General features: G+C 51.0%; 1 protein-coding gene across 1 annotated transcript; it reads left to right on the forward strand.

Moving 5' to 3' along the window:
* Positions 1-328: 328 nt before the first annotated feature.
* On the forward strand, positions 329-12,630 carry CHRNA6 (cholinergic receptor nicotinic alpha 6 subunit). The gene is made up of 6 exons (XM_062213793.1): positions 329-401; positions 2,166-2,305; positions 9,391-9,435; positions 10,336-10,445; positions 10,537-11,515; positions 12,499-12,630. The coding sequence occupies exons 1-6, from the start codon at positions 329-331 to the stop codon at positions 12,628-12,630; spliced, it is 1,479 nt and encodes a 492-aa protein (XP_062069777.1).
* Positions 12,631-12,971: the final 341 nt, after the last annotated feature.

The raw sequence follows: 12,971 nt of genomic DNA on the forward strand, positions 1-12,971 counted from the left end.
TGGAGCTCAGCAGATGTGTGTTTGCTCCCGCAGGTGGAGCTACAGAGGAGCCCTGAGCCACTGTGCTGTCTTCCTGCCTGTCCCAGCTGCTTCATTTTCCCTCACTGCTTTTCTGCACCTTTCCTGCCCGAAAAGAGATCCTGGGTGACGGCAAGTGTGATGACTCATCTGACACCCGACTGAGTCCTTTGCATTTGCCGTGGTCCTGCCTCAGCCTCTGCGACCAGCCGTGTTGGCTGTGTTTCGGGCATGCAGGAGGATTGAAAGGTCTGGGTCGTGCAGCTGTCTGGTGCTTTGCCCAGGAAGAGGAGTCAAGCGTGCTTCAGTCATGCTGAGCAGCGGGAGTCGGGGACTCCTCCACCTGGGACTGTGTCTCCGCTTGTGTGCACCTTTCTTTAAAGGTAGGTTTTGCTTCTGCTCACGCTCACGCCCTGTTTAGCTCTGTGTGCTTACTCTCCTTTCTAGCGAGATCTGAATGAACAAGCAGGTTTGAAGACTTTTGGGAAACACAGGAAGTTTCTGCGTGGGAACCACCGCTGTTACAACTGCTGATCTCTTCTGCTTGCCGTGGGCTAGTTAGGGGAAACAGCTAAGGTGAGATCTAAGAGGGGATGTGTACATCATGTTTGTGTTATTTTCCTAATGAACATGTGGCTTCTAAAGTAAAATGTAAAGAGGTTGCGCATGGAGTTCCTGCTGAGTGGGCAGTCATTGTCATCCCAGGAAACCCATCCTATTACGATGCTGAAATGCGTCCTAGGAGTCAGATCATTTGTTTGGAAACGGAAGACTTAGAAAGGGAACAATGACTGCTCTGCTGTACAAAAATCAACGTTTCCCGGTGCTGCTGGGTGTGCAGGGGGCTCGCTTTTTAAGACAGAGGCAGGGTTTATCTAGAATGTTGTAAAGGAGAAGAGACAGGTAATGAGGAGGGCTTTTCTGGTGTTTTCTGAGAGCAGTCTTTGTCATTCCTAATTGTGGGGGCAGGCATGGTGCTTCCCATTTAGCAGTTTTCCTTCCTGCTGGAGTCTGAGTGTTTTACTGCTTCCAAATGCACCTGCCAGGCCAGTGCTGTCCACACAGCAGCTCTCCTTCCCTGGGTGTTGGACTTGGGAGCTTTGCAATCCTTTTCATCGTCTTTTCTTTCAACATAGCAATTCCTGTGGGAGATTCGGGGAATGCTATTTCCTGTGTCAACTTTGAACTCCATAAAAGAAAATGAAAGCGGGTATTAGTACAGTGAATTACATCAAATGAAAGCAAGCAACTTAACTTTTAGTGCATCCTTGGAAACATCCAGAGAGATGCATGAAGTGATGGTCTAAGAACAGAGAAGGCTATTTTTTATGAACTAATTTGGAATTCGTTTTAAGAGGTTTCAGGTACATTTACCTGTAAAACCTTGCGTTCTCATAAGTATCCCAAACAACAAACAACTGAGTTTCTTAGAGGCAGAGAGAAAGAGAGAGAGAATGAGAGAGAGATGTCTTCCATCCGCTGGCCCACTCCCCCGATGGCTGCAATGGCTGGAGCTGCACCGATCTGAAGCCAGGAACCAGGAGCTTCTTCCAGGTCTCTCAGGAGCTTCCTCCAGGTCTCCCACGCGGGGCAGGGGCCCAAGCACCTGGGCTGTCCTCCACCGCTTTCCCAGGCCACAGCAGAGAGCTGGATCAGAAGTGGAGCAGCCAGGACTGGAACCGGCGCCCACATGGGACGCTGGCACTGCAGGCCGCGGCCTCACCGCTATGTCCCAGCGCCGGCCCCAACAATTGAGTTTCAAAGTTGATTTCAACAAGGAGGATGGCTTGTGAAGACTTTGATAAAGCCACTCTGGATTTCAGCTTGCCTGAGGTCAGGGCTCTTCCTTAGTCACCGGCAAGCTTCTAGTAACGTGGGTGAGGTTGTCAGTTTGCTTTAGTGACATAAAGTTCCAAACCTTTACAGCTGCGGAGACTTTAAAAAGTGCCCCAGTCAGCATTGTCCTCCTTGCTGTCACGCCAGTACCGAGATGGAGGCATCACTGTGTCACGCAGGTGCACAAGCAGGGCTCAGGGAACTGTGGGGGCATAGGTGCAGGTGAGCTAGCGCAGCCGCAGACGGGATACCCCGTTCCCTCGGGGGACCTGGCCCTCTGTGTCTCTGATGCTCTGCTGTCCCGCCCGCAGGCTGTGTGGGCTGCGCGTCCGAGGAGAGACTGTTCCACAAACTGTTCTCTCAGTACAACCAGTTCATCAGGCCCGTGGAAAACGTTTCTGACCCCGTGACGGTGTATTTCGAAGTGGCCATCACACAGCTGGCCAACGTGGTGAGTGCCACGGGTCCTCAGTGGTGGCGGGCTTCTGGGGGCGGGGAGCGGGGACAGAGGTGGAGCTGACTCTAGGGGTTGGGGCCATTCTCCAAAGGGGCTGCCCTCAAGGGACTGGCAATCATACAAGCACACACCAGTCGGCTGAGCCCTGCCCTTGGCGAGGGTGCCTGCACTCACTCACACCGAGACGTTAAATTTCTGCAAGTGCTCTCCAAACTGGTTTATGAACCCGAGATGTGAAGGGAGGCCACAGGGCTGATTGTTTTTAAAAGATTTATTTATTTATTTATTTAAAAGGCAGAGTTACAGAGAGGCAGAGGGAGAGAGAGAGAGAGGAAGGGAGAGAGAGAGAGAGAGAGAGAGAGAGAGAGAGAGAAAGAGGCAGGACCAATCAAACCCAGAGACAGAAAGTGAGACAGAGGCAGACATGGCCAATTGATCCAGAATGAGAGAGAGAGAGGTCTTCCATTCGCTAGTTCACTCCCCAGATGCCTGCAATGGCCAGGGCTGGCCAGGTTGAAGCCGTGAGCTTCTTCTGGGTCTCCCACATGGGTGGCAGGGACCCATGCACTTGGGCCATCTTCCACTGCTTTCCCAGGAGCATTAGCAGGGAGCTGTGTGGGAAGCAGAGCAGCTGGGACTTGAACCCGTGCCCTGAGGTGGGCTGGCAGCATCACTGTGCCACAACGCCAGCCTAGAACGCTTACTTATGAATGATCTTCATTTCCTCGGTGTGGGGAGAGGAGGGAAGGGGCTGGCACTCCTGGGTAGAGCAGAGTTAGGGGCAGGGCTGGCCTGAGGCTCAGAGAGACTTCTGTCAGGCAGGCTCAGGGAGCGTGGTGAGGCTGCAGCGAGTCCAGGACCCCCATTAGCCAGAGCTCCCCGAGGACACACACCGTGCGCAGGAGGCAGCACCCCCGGCGGAGGGAAGAGCCCGCCTCCCTCCCAGTCTCTGCCTTGCAGGTGAAGAAGGCTGGCTTCTCTCTGCTGTCCCTTTGTTAGGACGCAAGGCCAGGGTCCATCACATGCCCCAGCCACGGCTTCTGATGGAGGAGGCTGGCCCAGGAGCCCTCTGGCTTCTAGCCTGGGCTGGTAGTGTGCATAGAGGTCAGAGTGTTGGTTAAAGACAACAGCAAAGCAGAGGCTTTCCCTCACCTAGACCGCCCCTTTTGCGCTTTCAAAACCCATTTACTCAGTGTCTCTTCCGCACCCCACCCCCACCGCCCGAAGCTTGGTGCTAGTTGCCGGTCCCGGCCGGGCTGGCAGCTGCACTTGCTGTGGACTGGCTGATGGAAAACAAAGCTCTGAGCAGAGTTCCTCTTAAAGTCTATGACGGCCACTTCACTCTGCACCATCATGTCCATTCCCTGGGCCACGTGGCTTTTCAGAGCACTGTTCTGAAGGTGACTGGCGGGAAAACGCTGAATATCTGCATGTTAGCATTCGGCTATCAGTGTCAAAGATTGAAGAAAACGGAACAGCTTAAGTAAAACAAACTTCTGTCTTTCTTGTGGGACGGGATCTCAAGGCTAGCAATCCAGGAGGTTTATACCAGGTGGCTTCCTGGGATTGCGGTTGCCTCCACATTCAGTTGCCCAGGTTGTGCACTGCACAACTCCTGAGGACATCACTCGCAGGGGCTGTGATGCTAAAAGCATCAACCAGACATGCAACGGTGACCCCATTTCTGTGCTTCACCATGCTTCCTGTAGGATTTCTTCCCTCAGTGTCACCTCAGGCTCCAAGTATTTATACTCAGCCATATTCATGTCCATTTTTCAAAAATTCAAAAAATTATTCAAAAAGCAGAAACACAGGTACAAACAGGCACATACAGAAACAGAAAAGCAGGAGAGGGTGAGAGAGAGAGAGAGAGAGAGAGAGAGAGAGAGAGAGAGAGATCACCCATCTACTGGTTCACTCCCCAAATACTTGCAACAGCGGAGGCTGGGTCAGACCAAAACCAGGAGCCTGGAGCTCCATCCAGGTCTCCCACATGGGTGGCGGGGGCCCAACCGCTTGGGCCGTCTTTTGCTACTTCCCAGGGTGCACATTAGCAGGAAGCTGGGAAAGGCAGAGCTGGGACTTGAACTAGACTCTCAGATGTGCGGCCAGCCGTCTGCTCCCATGTTCACAGCCCTGGCACAGAGCAGGAGGTAGGAAGCAAAGGGCAAAAGGGTGCAGAGCAGATGCCTGTGACTTCCTAAGGAGCTTTCTCAGGAGCCTCGCTGCACAATTTCTACTTTCTGTCTCAAGCACCTCTCGCTGCGAGGGACAACTGAGAAATGTAGCTGCTTTAGATTGAAATCTGACGTACTGCGGTACTCGCAGTCGTGTGCAGGAGTAAGAAGTAACGGCCACCCCTCGTATGCTTTGTCCAGTTTCTCCCTTGATTTCTTTTTTGTTTAAAGATTGATTTATTTATGCGAAAGTCAGAGTTACCCAGAGAGGAGAGCCAGAGAGAGAGAGAGAGAGACAGAGACAGAGACAGAGAGAGACAGAGACAGAGAGACAGAGAGACAGAGAGAGGTCTTTCATCCGCTGGTTCACTCCCCAATTGGCCACAACAGCCAGAGCTGGGCCAATCCGAAGCCAGGAGCCAGGAGCTTCTTCCAGGTCTCCCATGTGCATGCAGGGGCCCAAGGACTTGGGCCATCTTCCACTGCTTTCCCAGGTCATAGCAGAGAGCTGGATCGGAAGTGGAGCAGCTGGGACTGGAACTGGCGCCCATGTGGGATACCAGCACTGCAGACAGCGGCTTTACCAGCTGTGCCACAGCACCGGCCCCTCTCCCTCAATTTCTAAAACTTTGCCATTTCAAAAATGTTCTCTATAAATGGAATCACATTGTATGTGAACTCGTGGGATGGATTTTTTTTCAGTCAGCACAATTTCTTCGAGAGCCACTCAAGTTGTTGAGTGCTTCAGTGCTTTGTTCTTTCTTGTTGCTGAGTAGTACTCCTTGATATTTATGTACCATAGATTTTTAAAAAGCTTTTATTTATTCATTTGAAAGGTAGGGTTACAGAGAGGACGAGACAGAGAGAAAGGTCTCTGCTTGCTTGTTCACTCCCCAAATGGCTGCAATGGCTGGAGCTAGGACAATCCGAAGCCAGGAGCCTGGAGATTCTTCCAGTGGGTGCAGGGACCCAAGGACTTGGGCCATCCTCTACTGCTTTCCCAGGTCATAGCAGAGAGCTGGATTGGAAGAGAAGCAGATGGGACTAGAACCGGCGCCACATGGGATGCCAGCAGTGCAGGCAGAGGCTTAGGCCACTATGCCACAGCACTGGCCCCTACCATGGATTTTTTTTTTTAAGCCAAGTGCTTACTGAGGAATGTTTGGAGCTGACTCCAGTTTTGGTCTGTTACAAATAAGGCTGCTGTGAACCGTCGGGGCAGGTATCTGGACAAATGTCCATCTTCCCATCACTGGGATAAGTGTCTGGGGTCCAGCTGCTGGGCCGCGTGCTAGTTGTCAGGCTTTGTGGTTGCTTGGTGATGCAGTGCGGCCAGTTTGCTCCACCCCACGCCCTCCTGCTGTGGCCTGAGTCCCCAGCTGGCCCTCAGGGAGCTCTGAGTGGAAGTGTTTGCTCCTATGCAAGGCCACCAGGTTTTCCAGCGTCAGAAGTTGTGTGCTGTCCCCTCGCAAGGACCAAGGCCAAAGGCAACGGCCTGGCCCCTCTGAGTGCCACACTTGATGCCTGTCTAAGATAAAGCCCACTTGGCATTTAGATTTGAGTCTCTGAGTCTGTGACCACCCCAGAAACGAGCCTGTCTGAAATAAGAGCCCAAAGCCTTTAATGCAGCTGCAGTGCCAACTCTTTACTTCCCCAAGAAAGAGGTACAGGGTGATGGTCCCAGGAATCTGGGTGGTTTTGCGGGTCTCTGGCTTCCTGTGGCTGGGCTGGTGCACAGCGGGGCTCATGCCTATTGCTGTGGCCTGGAATTAGATGGAGAATATAGCTTGCCAGATGACGTCCTGATCCATAGGGTTGGCTGGCACCTCTGAGGGCGTCCACACCTACGCAGACCAGGTCTATACCACACAGAGCCTCACCAGCCTGTGGAAGTGCAGCCGGGGAGGTAGTGCTAGCGCCAGTGACTCCAACTCTCTGAACAGAGTGTGCGCTAATGCAGGGAGCAACAGGCACTGGATGGTGGAAGGAGCATCTATGAATTACTTCTGAGACCTAGTTGGAGCTAAGATTCTGAGGCTAGACCTTCCCCCCGACTGTAAGATTCTGAGGCTAGACCTTCCCTGACATACAGCTAGCTGCAGATGTATTCACTTGGCCAGTGCTGGACTCTGGAGGTGATTCTTGTATTGAGAAGGCACTGGCTGTAGGCTTCGGTATTTGCAAAATCATAAACTGTTTAGCCAGTCAATAAATACATACAGCTCATTTCTTGGCTTTCTCGGACCAATAGGAAACACTGATGCAATTCCTTTTGCTGACTTTTTCAAACCGCGGCACTTACTACAGCTCGACACAAACCCGATTGTAGGAGGAAGCTTGGCAAGGTCTCCATTGAGGGCTCTCCAGGAGAGGCAACAGTGAGGAGGGGGTGGGGGTGGGGGACCAGAGAGCCCCAGAGTGGCTCAGGGAGTCAGGGCAGGCTGGTGCCTCAGCTGCTAGATTCGGGAGGGTGCCATGGCGTTCTGGAAAGCAAAGTTGGCTGGGAAAGTTTTGGGAATCTATTGCTTCCCCTGGGGACCTACCAGCAGTCCCCAAGTGGTTGTGTGGCAAGGCTGAGGCGGCTCTAGTGTGTCTCTGGTGGCCCTGATGCTGAGATCTGTGGTTGCTTAGGAAGTCATTGTATTTGGGGAATCAGCCTGGATGTGGTCCTTGACTCTCTCTCTCGCTTTCTTTCTTTCTTTTTTTTTTTTTTTTAAAGATTTATTTATTTATTTGAAAGTCAGAGTTGTTACACAGAGAGAGAAGAGAGTCAGCGAGAGAGGTCCTCCATCCACTGGTTCACTCCCCAATTGGCTGCAATGGCCAGAGCTGTGCCAATCTGAAGCCAGGAGCCAGGAGCTTCCTCTGGGTCTCCCATGTGGGTACAGGGGACCAAGGACTTGGGCCATCTTCTATTGCTTTCCCAGACATAGCAGCGAGCTGGATCGGAAGTGGAGTAGCCGGGACTCAAACCGGCGCTCATATGGGATGCCAGCAGTGCAGGCGGCGGTTTTACCCACAGCGCCGACCCCCCCCCCCCCTTCTTCTCTGCTGAAGCCTTGCCGCTTCATAGAAGCCTTCCCTGCTGTGCACAACCACACATGCACATGTGCATGGTAAAGCTATGATTCATTTTATGTCTCCCCATCTGACAGCTCAGACACATGAAGGTGGGGACTTTTCCCACCCAGTGGTTGCTGTCTTCCCAGTATTTAGGGAGCACATGACTATTTGTGCAATGAGTGACTGAAGCTGGGAGCCCACATTTGGTGCAGAAGTTAAGATGATGCGTGTGCGGGGCTGGTGCCATGGCGTGTAATAGGTTAAGCTTCCGCCTGCCATGCTGGCATCCCATATGGGCGCTGGTTCTTGTCCTGGATGCTCATCTTCCTATCTATCTCTCTGCTTGTGGTCTGGGAAAGCAGTGGAGGATGGCCTGGGTCCTGGGGCCCTGCAACCCATGTGGAAGACCCGGAAGAAGCTCCTGGCTCCTGGCTTCAGATCGACGCAACTCCAGCCATTGTGGCCATTTGGGGAGTGAACCAGAGGATGGAAGACCTCTCTCTCTCTCTGTCTCTCCCATTCTGTCTCTGTAACTCTGCCTCTCAAACAAATAAATAAGTGAGTAAGTCTTTTTTAAGATGCTGCATGTGATGCGTGCATCCCATGTAAAGTTTCTAAGTTCAAGTCCCGGCTCTGCTTCTGATTCTACCTTCCTACAAAAGTGAACCCTGGGAGGCAGTGGGGATGGCTCAAGTAGTTGGGTCCCTGCCACCGACATGAGAGACCCAGATTGAGTTCTTGGCTCCTGGCTTCAGTCTTGCCTGTCCTGCCCATTGCAGATATTTAGAGAGTGAAATAGTGGATGGAAGGTCTCTGTCTCTCTGCCTTTCAAATAAATTTAAAAGAAACGAAAGACCGAGGTGGCGGTGTGGGTGGGAGGAGGGCATGTGAACTGGGTGCGTAGCAGATTCCACCTGGAAGACTCAGCAGAGGCTGACGTGGAAGGTGAGTCTGCGGGCACACAGGCTGGGGCTGAGAGCCAGCGTTCTGAGGCCCAGGGGAGGGAGGGAGGTTCTTAGCGTGTGAGCAAAAGCAACAAAACAGATTCAGAGCCTATTACCATCTGCGGTATTTTCTCTCCCCCCTCCCTCCTTCCCGCTCTCTTGCTTTGTTTAATGGAACCTGATTCCTTTATGGCTGAGACCTCACAGCAGCTCTGAAAGACGGTAGTTGGAAGCCAGCATCCTTTTGAAAATCATCAGGATTGGCTCCGGTGTGGAAAGACTGCATTTCGGGTTGCGCACTAAATGCTGCTGTTTGCACAGAAAGGCAGAGAGAAAGAGATGTGCAGAGATGGGTGTCTTCCACTTACTGGGTCACTCCCCAAATGCCTGCCCCAGCTAAGGTTGGGTAAGATTTAGTTGTGCAGGTGCACAGAAAACTTGGAGCCCAGCACTTCAAATCAGGCAGCTTGTGCAGGGACAAAAGCCAACCTAAGCTATGGATGCAAAGAGACCAGAACTTGAATGCATGGAACTTTTTCGGAAATGAGGGATCCAGTGGCCTGGGAGCTTGCACCGGAGTCCAACTTTTGGGAAGTGAGCCAGTGGATAGAAGATCTTGGGCTCTCTGCCTTTCAAAGAAATAAAAATAAACCTCACTGTACATGGCCTGGTTCCAAGCCCTTCCAATCAAAACCTGCCTCACCAGTGCTGCTGCGTAAATTTTCTACCCGTAAAATGTGCCCTAGCCCCTACCGTCTGCTTTTTTACACATGGTTTCCCTCCATTTGCACAAAGAACTCAGCTCTGTCTCTTTTCAATGATCATTCTTGCTCTAGGGTTCTCTTCCACTAGCAAGGACGTGTGAGGCTCAAAATTACTATTTCTTCTCTCCCAGGATGAAGTAAACCAGATCATGGAAACCAACCTGTGGCTGCGTCACGTATGTGTCTCTGTCATCTGTGCCCCTGTTATCTGAACCGTGTCGTCCCCACAGCCTGCACTCCAGCTCTGGAGACAGCTGGCTGGATACGAGCTGCTCAGGTGCAGACAGCTCATGACAAGGGGATCTGTGACGTGGAGACTGCTGCCCTTGCTGGTGTCCGCTCTCAAGTCTCCCATCTTTTTAGTCTGTGATGTGAACTCCAAGTGACTGATGCTCCCCACTCTTTGATTCCTGCTGCACCAGCTTAGAGAAGCTGGTAGCTGAAGTCAGGAACATACAGATTAAATTTCCACCAGCTGGCTATCAGTTGCATTTCTTTCTTCCATAAAAAAAGTATTTTTTAATAGATTTTGTAGCAAACTCATTATCATACACTTGAAATTTTTTTAATATTAGAAATGTATCGCTATTCCAGTTTAGGTCAAGTCCACAGAACAGGGAAGGCCGCACTAATAATTCAATGATAAATATTAATATTATCTACGGATTTTATATATGTGCCTAAATCAGTTCAGTTGTACAGCCCATCTTCCATGAATACAATGTCTCAAATTTTTATAAAAACAGTGTACTCTTCAAATAATAGTTTATTTTCTTAAAAAAAAAACAAAACAAAACTAATAGCCTAGGCGTTTGGCTTAGTGGTTAAGATGGTGACTGAGACAGCACACCCTCATGGAAGTACCTGGGTTCAATGCCCAACTCCAGCTCCTGACTCCAGCTTCTTGCTAATGCAGACTGTGGGAGGCAGCAGGGATGGCTCACGTCATTGGATTCCTGCCACTCACAAGAGAAACATAGACTGAGTTCCCATTTTCTGTCCTCAGTCCCAGGCCAGTCCCAGCCAGTGCAGGCAGAAGTTATGAACATTCACAAACTGATTTTTGTTTCTTTCAGATCTGGAATGATTATAGATTGCGCTGGGATCCAACAGAATACGATGGTATTGAGACTCTTCGTGTACCAGCGGATAAGATCTGGAAGCCTGACATTGTTCTATACAACAAGTAGGGGTCTCTTTCCAAAGTTCCCTTTGATGCGCTGACCCAAATAGCAAAAGGACTACTCCTAATGGGTTTGCTCTGCTTTGCTTTGCAGTGCTGTGGGTGACTTCCAAGTCGAAGGCAAGACCAAAGCTCTCCTTCAATACAACGGCAACATCACCTGGACGCCACCCGCCATTTTTAAGAGTTCCTGTCCGATGGATATCACCTTTTTCCCTTTTGATCATCAAAACTGTTCCCTAAAGTTCGGTTCCTGGACATATGACAAAGCTGAAATTGATCTTCTGATCATTGGATCGAAAGTGGACATGAACGATTTTTGGGAAAACAGTGAATGGGAGATCGTTGACGCTTCCGGCTACAAGCACGACATCAAGTACAACTGCTGTGAAGAGATATACACAGATATCACCTACTCTTTTTACATCAGAAGATTGCCCATGTTTTACACCATTAATCTGATCATCCCCTGTCTGTTCATTTCATTTCTGACCGTGCTGGTCTTCTACCTGCCTTCAGACTGTGGTGAGAAAGTGACGCTTTGCATTTCGGTTCTGCTCTCTCTGACGGTGTTTTTGTTGGTCATCACAGAAACCATCCCCTCCACCTCTCTGGTGATCCCACTGGTGGGCGAGTACCTGCTGTTCACCATGATCTTTGTCACCCTGTCCATCGCGGTCACTGTGTTTGTGCTCAACATACACTACCGCACCCCAGCCACACACACCATGCCCAAGTGGGTGAAGACAGTTTTCCTCCAGCTGCTCCCACGGCTCCTAGTGATGAGCAGACCTCTGACCAAGAGCAGGGACACAGCTTCTGATCAGAACCCCAAAGGCGTTGCCAGCAGGTCTGCCACAGTCAAGTTTGCTAATCGTGTGGAACCCGAGGTTCTTAAGGAATGCCGCCACTGTCACAAACCTAGTGAGCCTGCCCCCAGCAAGAAAAGGTTAAGTCACCAGCCTGTACAGTGGGCGGCCGAAGATGCAGAGCACTCGCCCGAGGTGGAAGATGTCATCAGCAGTGTTCAGTTCATAGCAGAAAACATGAAGAGCCACAATGAAACCAAGGAGGTAAGTGCGCGTCTCCTTCGCCCATCCAGCTGCACCTGCAACAGATAAATCTATTTATTTATTTATTTACTTACTTACTTAAAAGGCAGGATGGAAAGAAACAGAGGGAGAGACAGAGAGGGATCTTCCATCCACTGGTTCCCTCTCCAAATGGTTGCAACAGCCCGGGCTGGGCCAGGCTGAAGCCAGGAGCCTGGAACGCCATCTGGGTCTGCCATGTGGGTGGCAGAGGCCCAAACACTTGGGCCATCCTCTGCTGCCTTCCCAGGTGCATTAGCAGGGAGCTGGATCAGAAGCAGAGCAGCCAGGACTCAAACTGGCAACTCTGATATGGGATGCCAGTGTTGCAAGCGGTGACTTAAGCTGTGTGCCACAACACTGGGCCCCCAGCAGTCGAGAATTCCCTGTGGCCCAGGGAATCAAGACTCCTCAAGCTCTTCTTAAACTCAGTAGCCAGTGGCACGAGGCAACAGTGGAGACACATGCCAAGGACCCTCTTCAGACAAAGTGTAGGCGACATCATAGCATCACTATTTGAATTAAACAGTGCTGGGAGGGAAGCATTTAGCTTGGTGGTTAAGACACTGGTTAAGGTACCCACATCTCCTAGGGGAGTACCTTGGTTCAAGTCCTGGCTTCAGCTCCTGACTCCAGCTTTTTGCCAATGCCGACCCTGAGGAGCAATAGTGATGGCTTAAGAGATTGGGTTCCTGCCACCCACGTGGTCCCTGAGACCTGGATTGGGATCCCTAGCTCCCAGCTTCAGCCCTAGCCCATCCCCAGCTGCTGTGGGCATCTGGGAAGTGAACCAGTAGATGGGAGTTCTCTCTCCTTGTCTGTGTCTCTGTCTTTCTGCCTCTCAACTAACTACGTTTATTTGGAATTGCTGGGGAAGTCTTTGAAGAAGCATGTTTGTGAAGCAGAGCATGTGTCCTGTGGCTTTGATGCTTAACCACAGCTGTGACTTTTTGTTTGCATTTCAGGTAGAAGATGACTGGAAATATGTGGCCATGGTGGTGGACAGAGTGTTTCTTTGGGTGTTTGTCATTGTCTGCGTGTTCGGAACAGCAGGGCTATTTCTACAGCCACTACTTGGGAACACAGGAAAACCATAACACATAATTTTCCTTTTAGGTCCATAAATTTACAGGCATTATATCTGTTCTAGATTTCTTTCCATAAGGATAGGGACGTAGAACTTCCTACCCAAGTCCCCCATCTTCTGAAACTGACGATTAGATGGACAAGACAGCTTCATTGCCAGCGAGGAGCCTGACCACCCTACTTGTGGCACAGCGCAGTAGGTAAAGAGGCCTAACAACACGGAGTCTCACGAAGGCAGCACCCGCAGGCTCAGAGCAGCAGGTCAGACTTCTCTCTGGTCCAAGCAAGTCTGCCTTTCAGAGACCTGGATGGCTCACAAAACAGCTGGACCGCATGACTAACATCAAACCAC

Source organism: Lepus europaeus, chromosome 16, assembly GCF_033115175.1.
Source record: "Lepus europaeus isolate LE1 chromosome 16, mLepTim1.pri, whole genome shotgun sequence".
Taxonomy (NCBI): domain Eukaryota; kingdom Metazoa; phylum Chordata; class Mammalia; order Lagomorpha; family Leporidae; genus Lepus; species Lepus europaeus.